Raw genomic sequence first — 17,352 nt, forward strand, 5'->3', positions numbered from 1 at the left:
CAGGAAACTCTTGAAATGCCCTCGGATTATGAAGGTGGAATGAATGGAAGCTCCACTGTCTGAATTGCGTCTGGGCTTATTTTTGTAATACTGTGGAAGCTACTTTAGAAGAGAGTTTTACGATACTATACGTAATTATTGAAGTTACTTCTGTCCTCATTCGTACACGAACAAAAAACCCCTTGCAATTTTATGAAACAATATTTTTTCATAATATCGTAGTAATTAATCCTATTTTTTTTTAAAGCAATTATTTTTGTCATTTTAATAAATTGAACAAGATGTTTGCAAATATCTTTTGACAAAAGGATTATTATTTCGATTATGGAAAACAAAAGAACGTCCGTGTTAGGATTGCTCGCAACCCTTCTTTCCTTCCTTCCTTCCTTTCTTTCTTTCTTTTATTTTGCGTATCTACTTTTTTTTTTAAAGAAACACGCGTAAGACATCGTTACAGCTCGTCGTTACGAAATGCTTTACACTATGCACGTGAAACGTTAATCGTGAAAGGAAGGGTAGGTGACCTTTTCAGAGTCACCATTAAATCTCTACCTGAACACTTACGCGTGTATATATGTATGTATGTATGTATATATTCGAATTTAAGAAACATTCGTTAAACATCATAGGCACCGAGAAATGTCGAGAATAGTTTCCATAGAAACGACACGAAGCTTCCATGAATATATAAACTCGTTCGTGGTTGCAAAGCGAAAGCTAGTCGGCCCTTCTTACATTTTATTTCACGAAAAGAATACGAACGAAAGAATTCGCGTAAATTTTACAAGGTCTTTACCATTTGAAATTTACGTACGTTGCATATACGTATACATATATATATATACATGTATGTGTGTACGTTATTAAAAGAAGAAAAAAAAAAATGTGTGTACGTTAAAAAAGAAGAAAAAAAGAAATGAACGAATTTTTGATTTTAAATGTTATTATTAATTTTCTTTTTTTTTTTTTCTTCATTTTTCCCGAGTAAGTAGGACACATGCATTATGCTCCATTTTTTCTACAGAGAAAAAAGAGAAAAAGCGTACCTCCTCTATTGCTTGATCTAAATTTAGATAGATATACATATGTATCTATGCAGGTACATTAAAACCAATAAACGATGGAAAATACTGTTAGAATCTTCGTCGTTCATTCTCGTAGAAAATTCGGGCATGCGTGGTAAACGCGTGTTATTCAAGGCACATCCAACAATTCTATCTTAACTCTCGGCGAACTAAGAAAACGAGACTTTGGAATAAACGACCATAGCCATAATAAATAGAGCATAGAAATCGTTAATGTACCTACAATACTAGTTTCTAATAGCCTATTTCCGTATAGTAAACGTATGGAAGAAAGATTTGAAATTTTTACGGATAATAAAAATCGTCAATTTATTTCGTGGCTTTTTTTTCTTTTTCAAGAACAAAAAATATTTCAATCAAATTTCAAGATCGTGTTTGATCTTAACAAGATTTCAAAATGAGGGAAGAGTGTTACTTATTGAAAAAGCGATTCTTTATTATTCGAAAGAGGGTAAAAATAATATAATTAGAGAGAAAGAAAGAAGAATATGAGGAAATTTGAGTAAAGTCGAGGAAAAATATCACGAGTTTATTCATTATTTTTCTAATATTTCAATAACTATATATATATATATTATATAAGAACATTTTAGTTTCTTGTCTTTTAATCTACTTTAACTATAGGATGTTTCCAAGATTTCTAGGAATATCTGTTAAAACGACGATTACTTCTACAGGATTTTACTTTATTTCTCTTTCTTTACGTTCATCCCCTCTCTTGTTTCCGCTCTTTTTGAGGAAAACGGACGTAGGTAGTTCTTTTGATGTCTAGTGGCAATCACGGGTCTTTTAACCCTAGTCAGTTGGTATGGACCAGCGTATCAAGAAGGAGGAAGTACGTCGAAACGGTTATGCGTGTGTTGAAGGGTAAAGAAGAGGGAAAGATGAGAAGAGGAGAGGAGAGGAGAGGAGAGGAGAAGGAACGAACGATAAGGGAGGAGGGTACATAGGCTGTGTAGTGTATACTAGGGGGTGCTGAAAGTAATTACGTAACTCAAAGTACGTGCCTAAAGTTGATAGCTCGGTATAGCTACTTTTCACATTTTCTCGAGCCTCTAAGCATCCTGACTCGATAACGAAAACGGATTCAAAATGCGAGACCAGCAATTAATTTCACGTTAAATTTACTTTTTTTTTCTTTTTTGTTATGTTTGTTCCTTGCTAATTCTGAAATACCTATTTTGATTCTTTCTTGTTAAGCAGGAGAATGTATATGTATCAAATTTAGCGAATATACTCTTATTCAAAGCGAAAAAATCGTACATACGTTCTACCGTAAAGGATATGTATCTACTATATATATATGTATGTGTGTCTGTTTCTGTGATCCTATACACGACGGTATATTTTAACGAAGGGCAAAGAGAAAGTGAAAAAAAAGAAATGACTCGCGGGTACAAAAAGAGCACCCTTCTCGGTTTAGCCAATCGGGTTTATGTTTGTTATGTTCGTAATGCGGATTTCAATAATGCAACGAAACGAAGCAGCAAATATTTTCGTTTTTTCAATATATTTCATTAATTAAAAGCTCAAATCATTGGTTACCATATTAACTAATTAAAAAATCTTTAAGTTTATTATCATGAAACGAAGGCTTTTTAAATGAGAGAAGATGTTCACTTCAAATTTGGAGTTATCTGGCCTGAGGCAGTTAATACGTAGGACGATATCACGTTAAACTTAGCGGAAAGCAAGCCATACATTTCTTATAAAACGTGTGTGTATCATACGACTGCATGCACACGAGTTAGCTCGATGCTTATCCATTCGGTTTAATGTGCTCCTCTTGCAGCAGAGTATTCACTGTTGCAAGACTTTAATATGACACTGTACATTTTCTCGTAAATAATAAAGGCTAATAAATAATATTTCAGGAAATATTTCAAAAAGAGAACGTATCGTAACGCAATTGACATAAAAAAAAAAAATAACATAAATGTTCTATTTTACATAACGATGCAATTGCATTTTTTTAATGACGATGCAAGAAGTTATTTCCGCGCCACGCGAACTTATGGGACAACCTAATATCTGTTGTCTTTCCAATGAGTCTTCTTAATCAATAGCAGCACACACATATATACATATATATATATAAAAAAAATAGAGTATAGCGATGAGACAAAAGAATGGAGTCTGCGAACGTATCGAGTGAAAAGAGATAACTGTGTGTGGTCGCTCGTTGACGAGGGAGAAGTGCCACTAGCTCATTTATCCCCGTCCTATCTCGTGTACCCTCGTAAAACCCACCCCTAGATTATGGCGTCTCCAATTTCTTTCACACCATACGCGAATGGCCGGCCTTGTAATGCATTCGCGAGAAAGAACCATGGAATATTTGCATTTGCGAGAAAATATGTTTTTATTTTTATCAAAAATTTAATATCTTTCACATTACTTCGTATATAGAATAAATTTATATGTCAAGTAATAATTAATGATGACGAAACAAAAAAATGTGAAATTGAAATTTGATCCGTCTTTTAAAGGTTTGTTTTGTTCATTTCTAAAAACAATGCTCGTAGTTATTTGTTAAACATGTACGACAAATCGAACGACGTGTCGAGTTTTGTAAAGGCTGAAAATGTCACCACCACCACTACAACCACAACCACAACCACAACCACAACCACCATCACCATCACCTGACATCTTTTCTAGTTCGTAGTTTACGCCAACGCTCGTCAGGACTTCTCATTTGAATTCGACGACGTTGCTCTCTCCTCAGAATGATCGATTACTCGAAACGTATCGATGTGTTTTCCATTCGCTAGAAATTCTGCAACGTTAGGATAGGTGTTTAGGTATGATGTTAGGCCAGACATTGCTACTACTGACAGTGACAAATGACTTCTTCTCTTCTCGATAGGTAAAAGGTAGAATTCGATCGTACTTGCGTTATGTTATTTTTTAATCTCATTGGAAGGCAAAAAAAAAAGAAATACTTCGGTTACACTCTTTCTCTCCTTTTCTCATTATTTCCATTTCTCTTGATAACAACGATTCGCACGGGTGAGTCTCGTGTATATGTATACCAGCAAAAAAAAAAATTCTTCCTTAACGATCCTTACTCGTAAGCGAAAGGGAAGAGAAAAGAGAGAAACGAGGGTTGTTCGATGAACGAATGAACGAATGAACGAACGGAAAGAGGGATGATGATGATGTACGAGAAAATAAAGGAGAGGAGGAGGAGGAGGAGGAGGAGAAAAGGGAGAAGTGTCGTGCACCCTTGAGAAACCGCTAAATCAATAGCAACGTCATCGGGTACAACGAGTTTTACACGAAAGCGAGCCACCCCAAAAGCATATTTCGCTTTTCAAGGGACGACACCGGAGTCCAAAGACTCCGATGGAAACAACAGAGAAAGAACCATCATCGGGGGACTTCCGTATTGGGCCAACGGTGGTTGGGTTTTCTTCGACTTTCTTGGTACACATACAATCTCTGACAGATAGATCGTTTTCTTCGCCTCCCTTCGTGCAAGTGTCAAGGACTCCGTAGGGAGAACAATAAGAACGTGAAACGGGCAACAAGAATTCTATATATCCTGTCTATCTTAACGATCAGGTTTATTCGATTATCATCGATCTGTCGTGCACGTGTATAATTTTCATCCATTTTCATAATAATTCTTTGTCTTATTTTTGTTTTTTTTTTTAAATTATTTCATTAATTTATAAAATCTTTTTATTCTATACGTCTCGCAATAATTCATTACTCGAATTGTTATATTATTTTTTACATTTGATTAATAATAATAATAAAAAAAAGACGGTGGACGATTCTTAAGTACGTTATATTGCAGAAATTTAGTGCAAAAATGTATCGAAGCGTGATATTATCAATCAATTCTGGCGTGGTTACCCAATATTGCCCTTCGTCTCGTTTATCGAATCGAGGGTGCTGAATCCCTCCCTTGGATAGTTGAGATTGTCGAGAGAACTTTCCTCGAGGCTACTGTGTAGACTCGTTTAATCGTATCGTACGAGACCTTCACCACGATTGAATCTTTTAGTAACGATTTCGATACAACCATACTCGACTATCAAATGCAATTTTGTATCTAATTTAACGAGATTTGTCATCCTGATCGTCAATCATTCAAATTAACTTAACTTAATTACCATTTTAAAATCTTTATCAATCGTTCTTACGTAATGAAACTTTTTCAAGTTTGAAGAAGTTTTAAAAATCACGTTACTTAACGATCAATACGATTTTAAACGTTTTATTTCTTTTAAAAGACACATCGTAAAATAGAAAAATTATCTTCGAATGAACCAAAATTTGTATCTCGTAATCGCCATTAAATGAAAGTATGAAGAAGATAATTTGTGGGTTACATTTTACCTTGACATTGTAGACCCAAAGTGGTGTTTCCGTGCCCGCGGAAAAGCCTAATTCTCCTCCGAATACGTAAAGGCAGTCCTTGTACGCTACCGCACTATGTTCTTGAAGAGCCGGCGGCCTTTCTCCCCCAGGATGTAATTCTTCCCACTTACTCTCGGCTGCGAAATAAAATAAATAAGAAGGAACGGTTAATGTGTGTTTAAACCTTCTTTCCAACGTATTTTGTTCACATATTGTCAAATCCAAAAAGTATAGATGTCTTATAATTATATGCAAATTATATAAAATATGGGCAAAAAAATATATAAATTTATATGAGTTTTAATATAATTAATTTACAAATATATCAATTTTGTAACTTGAACAATTTTACAACTTGTACTTATATTACTTGAAACTTTAAAATACTTATTTACGTATATAATATTTCATTGTCATTGAAAAAATATTTGTAAGGAAAAAGAATGACATAAGCAAAATTTATTTGAAAATCATATTTTGGGTATTTCGAAGAGAATAGAAATGAAATGATTTTTCCCGCCCTTACAATCTGTGTACGGTGAAATAAATTTTCACCGTGGTGAGTACTCCCATATTACTGGAAAAAGGAAAGAGAGAGAGATTGCAAGGAGAGGGTTGTTCGTGTCCTGAGGCTTTATATATAAGTAGGGGGATGAGCAAGTATGGAAAAAAAGAAAAATGATGAAATACCTAGGAGAGAAGCATGAGAGATTTGAAAGAACATTAAACTTAATGTTTACGGATGCTTAAAAAGTAAGGTGTTTTATTTGACGAGATAAATCTTATATTCTAAAAACAAAATGGAAAAATGTACGACATAGAAAAAAAAAAACTAACTCGTGCCTGTGAACTTTCTTTTCCTATTACGTCACCAAAGGAAAAAGGTCATCATTACGATTGATGGGTGCATTCAATAGGCCATCAGAAAGTCAAATAATTCGTGTCTTTGTCAGTACTGACAAATCTGGCACCGCGTATTGCTTAGTTTGGCACCATCGCGATGACCTTTTTTTTTATTCTTTTTTACATTTTCATTCGGGGAGTAGAAAAAACTCAGCTGTCTAACGAAACGTGCCCGAGAACAAAGCCTAGAAAATTTACGTAAGAGCCATAACGTGCTTTTTAAAGTGTATGCAGCTCTCGTAAAATGCCACTAGAGATGCCCGACATTGATTACGTACACGTGTCGTATCTAGTCGGTCATAGAACAATATCTTGTCTTATTTTGAAAATGATCTTTTTATGCTAAAACAAAATAAATTTGATTATTTGTGCGATGCAATTGTAGATATATACAATATTTGTGTATGTGTTATGCATAAAATGCTTGATTTCTTTTTTCTAAACTAACCAGACAGTATTTAAAAAACATTCCAATATTATTTATTAAACGCTAGACATTTTTTAAATGACCAACTTGTCGTTTCATATCTGATTTGTAGTATATGTTCTTAAATTTAACAAACAAGTATATGGTGCTCAAAATTAAGCAAAGAATACGTACTCGAGATCAAAAAGAAAAAAAAAGTCATTACGGTCGATTGATATTCTTCTCGAAGAAGAAAGGGGATAGCAGTGAATCAATGGAAACGTGCTAAGATTGCAGATTCATCGTACTTTTCAATTTTAAGATCGTATATATGGTATATACTTTGGCTAGATATATCTAACGTATTAACTGTGTATATACATGTGTACCACCGACAGCTATGAAAACGAAGAGACTACGTTGAAAACAGTTAGATTGAAATCCATGTTACAGGGGACGTTTGTTCCTGATAGGTTGGACGCCATTAACCAACCCCTCTCTCTCAACTTTTCTACCTTTTTGAAGGTGAGGGTGCAACAAAAACATTCTATATGGATGAAGTACTCTTCTCGTGGTTCTCTCGAAGTTATCACAATATTTGCGCACGATCGAGTGTATCTACAACGCTATGCTTTTAAAACGTACTAGACAGAGAAAACGTTCGTCGCCTGATCCAACCCCCATGATATTACTAGGACTCGAGAGACGAGCTGCTACGGTCCAATTCTTTTGATGCTGCTTTAATATTCCCTCAAACCCCCTACAGTCGAACAATCCCCTTCTGATTAACAGAGAGTCACTGGTAAATCCGTCGTATTCTCTTGCCCGAAAAAAATTTATGTTTTTTCTTTTTCAAAAGTTTACAACGCATGTACTTCGATAATGATGTAAAATGTTTACTCGCACCGCATCTCTCTTATTCGTAAATAAATAAAAGAAACATTCGTGATTTTGTTGGGGTTTTTTATTTTAATATAAATTCATTTGCTAGATAACTAATGAATTAATATAACTATACAATTATAGTTAATGTACCGTACACATTTTCTTGTATTTATTTAAAACGTTGAAACTTTAGCTAGAATTTACGTTGAACTTTACATAACAATCGCAATGTGTGTGAATTGCGTTTATGTTTTATGTTATATATAAAATGTATTTGATCTGGAATTCTCCTCTTTCTCTTCGTTAGCTTTGTCTTTCACTTGTTATCATTTCTATCTTAGTCGAATATTTATTTAACTTCCATATCTACAAATATTTATATAGATAGATGATTCTCCCAAGATACGGAAACGTTCGTCTAACCGAGTAAAACTTCATTATTTAGTATTACCAGCTTCAGAATTAAGCGCGTCGACGTTCCACTGACAATGGGTTTGAAATATAGTATAAGTGTATACGTGCCATGTATATATATTAGTCTATACGACCTCACAATTCTACCTAGCTACCAATATTGACCGAATAGACCCGTCGGGAATACGTTTACAGCTCTGGTGGTCCGATAAACCGTACTTTATCCAATTCTAGAAGAGAACTTTGAACTTTCAAAAGATTATAACTTTTACGAAGGATTGAACATTTTCGTGCTGGGGAAAAAGGTGCCATAAAATTGTCTAACGATAAGTTAGGAAAAAAAGAAAAAAAAAGAATAAAAAGTAAAATATATAAAAAAGCAAATTTATATGCCAACAGTGTTTTACATTCTGATAATTAATTGGAATAATTTTCATTGCATATATATAAGTACGCATATGTGTTGATCGTAACGATGCAAGGAAATCTCGAAATGGAATAAATAACGATAACCATATGATACATAGAAGCGTGAAACTCGACGTCACGAACACCGACCGCTGATTATTGCGTCAGAGTGCAATTAATTCACCTATGTCTGATCTCCGTGGAAACAGCCGTAATTGTGGAGTATCGTCGGCGGATTTACTTGATATACGTGGGCTTTAATAATGGCGCATTATTGATCAGACTTTGAACCCCCATTCAAATTCCATCGTGCACCCCTCGTCGTCATGGGGTGAAACGATGGGGTTTGCTGGTCAGATACGGTGTTCGCGTATCGTAACGGAGAGTACTTCGAAACATCGATTCATCGGCACCCTTCATAATTATACACAATTTTCCGAACTCTTATAAATGTACTCAGTTCTTGAGAGTTATGTTGCTAATATTCTTATAGCATTACTGATTTTTTCAAAACACATCTATGTTTTATTAATGTAAAATTAATATATTAGATATTTAATTTTTTACTAAGTTTTACATGTGCACGATATTTATTCATTTATATATTTTATTTTATTATTTAACAAAGTTATATAAGATTCATTTTGCTTTACAGAGAGAAAGCTAAAAGATCAATAAATAATGAAAATGTATCATTTTATTTGTAAAAGATTTTTGTAATTGTTATAATTATTTTCTATCTTTTATTTGCATTTCCAATTGTGTTAGCATATTATAACATTAATGAAACATTTAATTTTAAAATTAGGATATTAATATCAGGAAATTAGGTTTATACACTTACCAAGACTGTACCGCCAAAGATCTTTGAGCGGTAAATTTCCATTTCGACCTCCAAGAAGATATACGTGTCCAGCGAGTAACGTTGCACTGTGTTTACTTCTAGAAGGTGGTGCAGGCCCATTTTCTGTACCAGCTGCAGTAACCGAGCTCCACATTTTTTTCTGAAAAAGAAAGCAAACAAATATTAATTTAAGAAAAATAAGCTATACCTTATTCATGAAGAGAAAATATAAGACAGTTGAAATCTTACGGTCAGATCAAACAGGGTAATGGATTAAATGGTAATCTAATGGAAATAAATGTGTCCACCTAAACGTTCTTCTCTATTTCTTTAATCAAATCTATCTAATTTTCTTCCGTTACAAATATTTTCCAAGTTAGTATCGTAAATCAGTAACTTTGAATGATTCTACATTGACGTCTAGCGTCCAAGTTCATCAATTATTTCTTATCGACGTGATAGTGCAACGATAGTACAGTTATCGATAATACTACTTGAAAGAAAATGTGTTTAAAAACGATCAAAGTTATTATATAACGTTAGATACTATATTTATTCCATATATTTTAACACTAAACACTTACCGACACTTTATGTATACCTATTCCAACCGTAAGCGGTCAAATGACCGGTTAAAAAAGAAAACATATGTAATATCTTCATATAAAATGATATCTTAGCCAATTGGATAGCGAACAATATATTTTCTTTTATTTCAAAATGAATAATGTGTACATTTTATGCGTTTTCATTGTATTTTTTTACAAATTACAGGACACAGTTATTTGACCAAGTGTGGTAGATTTAGTGTTTCCATTCTCTCGACAACTTCAAAGAGCTTTCATTATCGTCCCATTGACAGAAAATACAATAGTTTAACATTTTAGTCAAACATGATCGATAAAAAAAATGGATAAATAACGTCTAGGATTTTGCAACGTTTGACATCATACTGTTTTTTATCAAACAGATTGCAATTAATTTCTCTCTCTCTCTCTCCTCTTTTTCTTTTCTTTTCTCCATTTTCTTCCCTCTTCGTCTATGTGTTTCTATTTGTATGGTATGCGTATACCAAGTAACGCGGTGGAGTTGCGTTTTTTTGTCGTGCTTGAGGGTGAATAATGTGAAACTAAATATTTACAGAGTCGCCACCGATTATTGATCGGCCTCAGCAATGTGTTTATCCGTATCCTGAACAAATATCTTCCGACGATCTTTTTTTCTTGATTCACTACTATCGTTGGGGGAAACTGAGGAAAAGAAAGAAAAAGAAAAAAAAAAAGAAATGATGATTAAATTACCGAAGCGATTAAGCGTAAAATGAAATACCTCGGAGACTCTCTCGACACGACGTAACGAACATATCCCAATCGACTTTCAACATTGAAAAATTTCAACTTGAGACTCGTTAAAACGCGGAAAGTTAATCGCGTAATATTATCGTACGTATTTCATTACCACGAAATATCTTCAACCGTTGTTATGATACTAAAAGTAGCTATTCTTCTTTCTTTTGTTTTTTTTCCACTTTAACAGATGCATTATTCAGATAATAGATGTAGATAATTATATCTACCAAGAGATGGTAGATTTTAGATAAGATCTTTGGCCAGCTTCCGACCGTTTGCCTCTTTCCTTTCTCGATTTCGATCCTACTTAATTCACCCTCTACTTTTTCTTTATCTTCTTCTTCTTCTTCTTCTTCGACCACTTCTTTCGCTCGGATGAAAGAAGATTGATCCGCCCTAAAGGGTACACCCCCGTCGTCACGAGTTTCCACTATCGAGGGATAAACTTTTTGAATTATGCGTTTGTAGTTCGACTTTAACCAAAAACAAAAATTTCGAAATAGCTCACTCTGTTTCGAATGCTTTCAAACGTTCGAACTTCATTTCCAATCTACTTAATATCAACGTAGGCATCGTTTAATATTCGCTAATGGTTCGAATCATTGGAAATGATCGTTTCTCGTTACCACCGAGTAATATTTCTCTTCGATATCGATGTCAATTGTCATACACTTAATTGATTAAATACGAATCTAATTAATTTCAAGCGAATGCACTCAAGAGAAATGTGGGTGGAAGAGAGAAGAAAACAAATTATGTAGTATATTTAAATTATTTTATATTTTAATATATACCATAGTTTAACACTAGATTTACGGACTGAACCAATTTGACTCATTTCAAAATTTTGTGTTGCTATATATATATTATATAGAACTTAAATATTATTTTTTTAAAATATATGTTGATTTTTAATACCGTAACGAAATATACGTAAATATTAATTCCTCATTTCTACGCACTTTTCCATTCAAACAATGTTTGTAAATTTTTACCACATCAGGTGGTAACGATTTCTGAAGGATACAGCAAAAGAAAGGTGACGATCATCATTAATTTTCCCTTTTATCCTCTTCCTCTACGCACACTTCCAAAGGTGACGCATCTGTCTCTTAAGATAATCGACTTTCTCGTCTCGAATACCATGGATTTATCAAAGCTCGTCGTGTGTCCGTGTTAGATAGACGATTTTTATTTCTGCCAAACCAACGATCTTCGTATTTCGTAGAAATTACGCTATTATTTACAATCACCGAACACCGATGGAATAATCAATGATATTTTTTTCATTTTTTTTATTTATCTTTATCGTTTTTACTGTAATGAAGATAATAGTTAAAATAATATGTGATATTATCTAATGATAACGTGGCAACAGTAAACAAATTTAAAAATCAAAGATATAAACGTAATTTATATTCAATACAAGAAAGTTTCCTATCATCTTATATATATATCATCATCCAATTATTCGATTAACTTATGTTAGAGAGAAAGAAGATCTACAAAAGTGTGTGTGTGTGTGTGTGTGTGTGTGTGTGTGTGTGTGTGTATATATATATATATATATATATATATATGTATAACAAAAAGAGAGAGAAATACGTGATACTTGATGGACCTTCTATTGGAATTCATTTCTACGTCTTTTTTCACGCATCCGCGCGTTCATATATAAAATTCAATTATAATTCGACCACATTGAAATCCAGTTTCGAATAAACGAACTTGCAACGATTCTACCGAAAGATTTCTTCTTGTTTTTTAACGTGTATGCGAGTACATATATATATATATATACCTGAATATATGCGATTAGAATCGCAATATGTTTTGAAAATATAGAACCCTAGTGGTGGGTTCGGATATACACAAAATACGATTTCCAACGTATGGAATTCGTTCGTGACGAAAGGGGAAGAACCGACGAAGGGTACAGTGAAATGAGTTTGCGAACGCCATGCCAATGTGTTAGGAACGAAGTAAGAGAGAGAAAGATAGGGTGGAGAAGGAGGAGGAGGAGGAGAAGGAGGAAGGAAAAAGAGAGAAGGGAATATACGATAGCACGTTTCCTGCGGTTTACGTGCTACGATCTACAGAAATTCGAAATAAACGTCGTACCGCTGTTTCACGAATGCCACTGAGAGAGTTTAACAATGAGGAGCCCCTGGTGTATATACGAGTAAATGAGCTTTACCCGTGAAAAACGTAGACTGCCTTTCTAAAGATGCTGCTGCTGCTGCCGCCGACTTAATTCTTCTTCAATTTATAATTTCGTAATGTATTGCATTGATTTCCACATTAATTATTTAATTGATAAAATTAATGACGAGAAAGAGAAACGTTTATATTCTAATAACACTTGGAAATACATAAAATAATAATAATAATATTAACAATGATAATATGACTAAAAAGTAAAGCAAGAACAAAATAGCGAAATATCTCAATCAATTAAAGAAATCCATCGATCGAAGTACTATACGATAGTTCGTTCGTTCCTTCATTCCTTCTAACAATGGCTATAGAAACTTATACACGCGTTTATACTCTAGGAAGATCGTAATACTCTCGCGAAAGCTACTTTTCTTTTCTTAGACACTTTCATCATCATTTCCATTCACATATTTCTCCTGCGAAAAGCTTTCGAGTGTCACAGATGGTTTCGTTAGTTTCAAACTTGATAATTTATATTACTTTTGAATATCTTATTGGAAATATAAATAATAAGGATAATAAATGAAAGAAAAGAAAGTTAATTATTTGCAAAAATTAATCTGGTTAATTATTTATATCTCTGTATGTAGAAGCATCCAAAAATAAAAACTATTATATCAGTATAGCTACGCTTTATGGAGGGGTAGGTAAAAACTTGGAGAAAAAATGGCAATCGATTGGGAACAGCTGTGGTTGGGTTACGTCGTTAAGGTGACGCGTCTGCAGATAAAACATTATGGAGAATGATCTCGAAGTTAAGAGGAGAGGAAGAAAAAGGTATTTTTGACGAAAAGTAAGTCTCGAACACCGAGCAAAATTTTCTCTCTCTCTCTTTCTCGTAGAAGAATATAAAAGATTCGTTACCGAAAAAATTTTAAAAGACAAAAAAGAAATAAAAGGGGAGAACAATTGTTACAATCGTCTATTTTTTGAAGGGTTTGAAAAAATTCAAAAAAATATTCACATAGACGCAGAAAAAGAAAAGGAAAATCTTTGACAAACGTGTTGCAACGACCTCGTTGCATTAAAACATTTCCGGCGTTAAAACATTTTACAAAGAGAGAGAGAGAGAGATGGCTGTCAATGCACTGATACGTTTGTTGTCATCGCTTCTTCTATTCCTTCCTGTCCGTCGTTCTCTTCGTTGCGTCGTTCAACGAGGGGAAGAAAAAAAAGAGAAAAAAAAAATGCATCAAAAGTGCACGGAGTTTTTAATTTCTCTTACGTCGTCGTGCACACGACGACAATGACCGATAGAAACAACTTCCATCCAAACGGCCTCCTCCTCTCTCTCGTGCTACGTTTTTCGAGCCTGCACTTTTTTTTATTTTTTTCTTTTTTTTTATTTCCTTCACGCGTTCCATTTTCTTCTCCTTTCTTTCTTTTTTACACTCGGTTGAAAAAAAAAAAGAAAAAAGAGAGGAAACAAGAAACAACACTAAAGGGGGTGCGATAGACGCGTATATAACACAAATTTTCCTAGCTTTTTAAACACGAAATGTGACGCTTTTTACTACTTCTCATCTTCTTGCTCTTTTCGCTGGCTACTACCATCCTAAATCGTCCGGATATTATAGTCTTTTTTTTCCGAATGAAAAAAAGAGAAAAGGAATTTTGACGAGAAAATATCGAACGACTTTAATATTCCTTTTAATTACGATTAGAATAAAATTCACATTCGCGTTTAAAATTATTCTCTCAAATGTTTTCTTTTTTTTTTGTTTTTTTTTTTCTTTCTTGTTGCAAAAATCTTTGATAGAAAATTATCTCGTCTAGACAAATGTGATTTAAATGTATCTATTATCTATTTTATACTTATTTACTTTCCCATGCGAAAATCAAACCAACACTGGATAAGTAAATATACTATACGAACTTTCCAAATCCAATTCCCATTAATTTTGTTTCTTTTTTGTTTCTTTTTTGTTTCTTTTTTGTCTCGAGGATCGTTTTACCAAAACATCATCCCTTTTAGCCTTTTAGCTCTTAAGTACCATCGAGTAGTATACGTAAGTTGTCGTATCGATCGTTTGCCTATCTCTTATGTTGCGTTACGAGGAGATGGAAAAAAACGAAGATAGTTTTGTTAAAAGAACGTAGACGTCAAAGCGATTTCGTGAATTCGAAGTTGTATTATCAAGGGGGGATAAAGATTCTTCTTAACTCGAGTCGTACCAAGGGGAAACACAACTTCCATCGAATTCCGAAAAGGGTGACATAGTGTCAAAGACAATTTTCTCATTCTTTCTCTCTCTTTTTCTTTTTCTTTTTCTTTCTTACAACCCACCCCATCACCCCATTCACTGACTCTTTTTCTTTCTCATACCGTTCCTACTCGTCCTCGTAATTTCTGATTGCAACCATCCACGATGTTCCTTTAGTCGGTTGTATTTTCCTACGTCTACGAAGGGGAAGGATCATGCCAAGTGCGTGACAACGATACACCATTGTTCTTGAAAGAGAGAAAGAGAGAGAGAGAGAGAGAGAAGAGCCACCGCTACTCGACCATATAGGCGCAATTTCCTTTGATGGGATACACTGCTGTTAATGCAAGGGGACTTGAATATTACGTCATGAACAAGTTTTACTTTAAAACATAGCATTTCGCGGTCGAAGGATATCTTTTTTCAAACCGATTTTGTACTGTGCATTTACTTTTTCATAAATGCTAAATCATCCGAAATTGACTAAGTTCGTACGATGCATTTTACTTCTATTTATTTGATTAACAATTTCAATTGATTTCATTTTCGTTTCAAATATTTCTCAAAATATATATAATATTCATGGATAATCATATTTGATTATACTACAAAGTTATTGATCCTATAGCATTTTATTCCAATTACGTTTGCAAGCAGTATCACCCTTCTGTATAAGTCAGATCTGTCGAATCTTGAATCAAAAGCACACAAAAGGCAAATTCTTTATACATTCGAAGTACTAAAAGTTAGTGAATTCAAGTATAAAATTTAAAGTTTATTGAATTCTATCGATTCAGGAAAATATTTGTTGTTTCTCGTTGAATAGAAATAGACTATGTGATCTCTCTCCGATAACATCTCTATGTGTCTCTTAGATTTGTATTTATTACGACGAACAGGAAGGTTCGAACGAAAATCGATTCGTTTTGACAAAGATTTAAAAGGAACAACGGAAGAACAAATTTCTCAAAGCAGCAACTTTTATCTCGCAGATTTTTTTCGAATACGACGAACACATTTATTCGAGTCATTTATCGGTTTCTCTTATATCTTCTCTGTGTATTGTCAGATTCATGAATTCAATCCATAGGGTACGATCATAGTTTAAGGATTTTTTATGGCTATCGCACACGACTTCCATCGATCCAAAAAGGAATAGGGAACGTGATGGATGATAACGTTCAGTTCGCGAGTTTTAGAATGTCGATCCAGAGCCCTTTATCGCCCTTTCCCTTCTTCTCATCCATAGATTCCCGCGAAAGCTCGGATTAAACGCTTGCTACGGCAATTTTTCAGTGATTTCACGGACTACAAGTTGGGGTTTTACTTGCACATAGATATATTCGATATATTTACTGTACACCGTCATTCGTTTGTTTCGTTCAAAAGATTTTCGAAATATACAAAAATCGTTTTTTTGTTTTTTCCTAGTTTTTATTCGTTGTTAAATTTGATTCGTTCTAACTCGTGTTATGAATATGTAGATTATTAAAGCGTTTGTTTTTCAACGTAGGATCAAGTATCAGGCAGATTCTCGTTACGGGTTGGTTAGTTAAGAAAAAGTAACATTTTTCTTTATACGCGTCAGGGTTGTTAAAATGAAATAAGATTTTAAAAATTATATAAAAAGAAGGAAAAAAAGCTTATCACGATGGCCAAGTTTTTATACCGGAAAATAAGAAAGGGATGGCTATTTATAAAATAATATTCAAGATAATAAAATCCTATATGGGTTAAAGAATGCGATGCGTGTTACGATCCCATACGTAAATTTATCGTACTTAAGAAAAAATACACCGGTTATTTCGCGTGTGCGTGACGATATTCGTGGTGGACTTTTTATCGAGTATAGTTTAAAGTCCACTTTGCACGACAATATGCAAAAATTAGATTGAAATCGGCTAAGTTTGATTTATAGTTTCGTCGTAGAGCGATAACAACGAGTCATCATTATCGATACGTAAATAATTAGATTATGCATGTATAAATTACCCGACATCGAAACAACGATTCATCATGAAAGTTTCATTTAATTTATTATAAGAACTTCTTATACAACGTTCTTATTTCGAATCTATGTGCATATAAAAATACAACATTACATCTAATCAAGATTTTTTTTCTTATCCAAAATTTATTAATATTATTACTDAGYTTAYTYTHAGGGAAGTTGTTTTTTGGACGGGTTTAATTAAGATGAACACTATATTTATCCGTTGAACGTTTCGTCTCTATTTGAGACTTCCTCAGCAACTAAAATTATTTA

At 33.6% G+C, this 17,352-nt stretch overlaps 1 protein-coding gene across 4 annotated transcripts in view; it reads right to left on the reverse strand.

The window, feature by feature from the left end:
• Positions 1 to 17,352, reverse strand: part of LOC106783872 (host cell factor 2-like) — a 34,508-nt gene that overhangs the window by 6,282 nt on the left and 10,874 nt on the right. For 2 of the 4 annotated variants that reach the window (XM_014742832.1, XM_014742843.1), the window contains exons 1-2: positions 9,317 to 9,470; positions 5,436 to 5,593 (exon numbers count right to left, since the gene is read on the reverse strand). In XM_014742832.1, coding sequence (XP_014598318.1) covers positions 5,436 to 5,593; positions 9,317 to 9,470 — 312 coding nt within the window. Of the gene's footprint in view, positions 1 to 5,435; positions 5,594 to 9,316; positions 9,477 to 17,352 lie in introns of those variants that run through there. The other 2 variants (XM_014742821.1, XM_014742813.1) reach the window with 1 other exon arrangement.

The sequence above is a fragment of the Polistes canadensis genome, unplaced genomic scaffold (genome assembly GCF_001313835.1).
Source record: "Polistes canadensis isolate GaletaPanama2010 unplaced genomic scaffold, ASM131383v1 scaffold_1, whole genome shotgun sequence".
Classification (NCBI taxonomy): Eukaryota; Metazoa; Arthropoda; class Insecta; order Hymenoptera; family Vespidae; genus Polistes; species Polistes canadensis.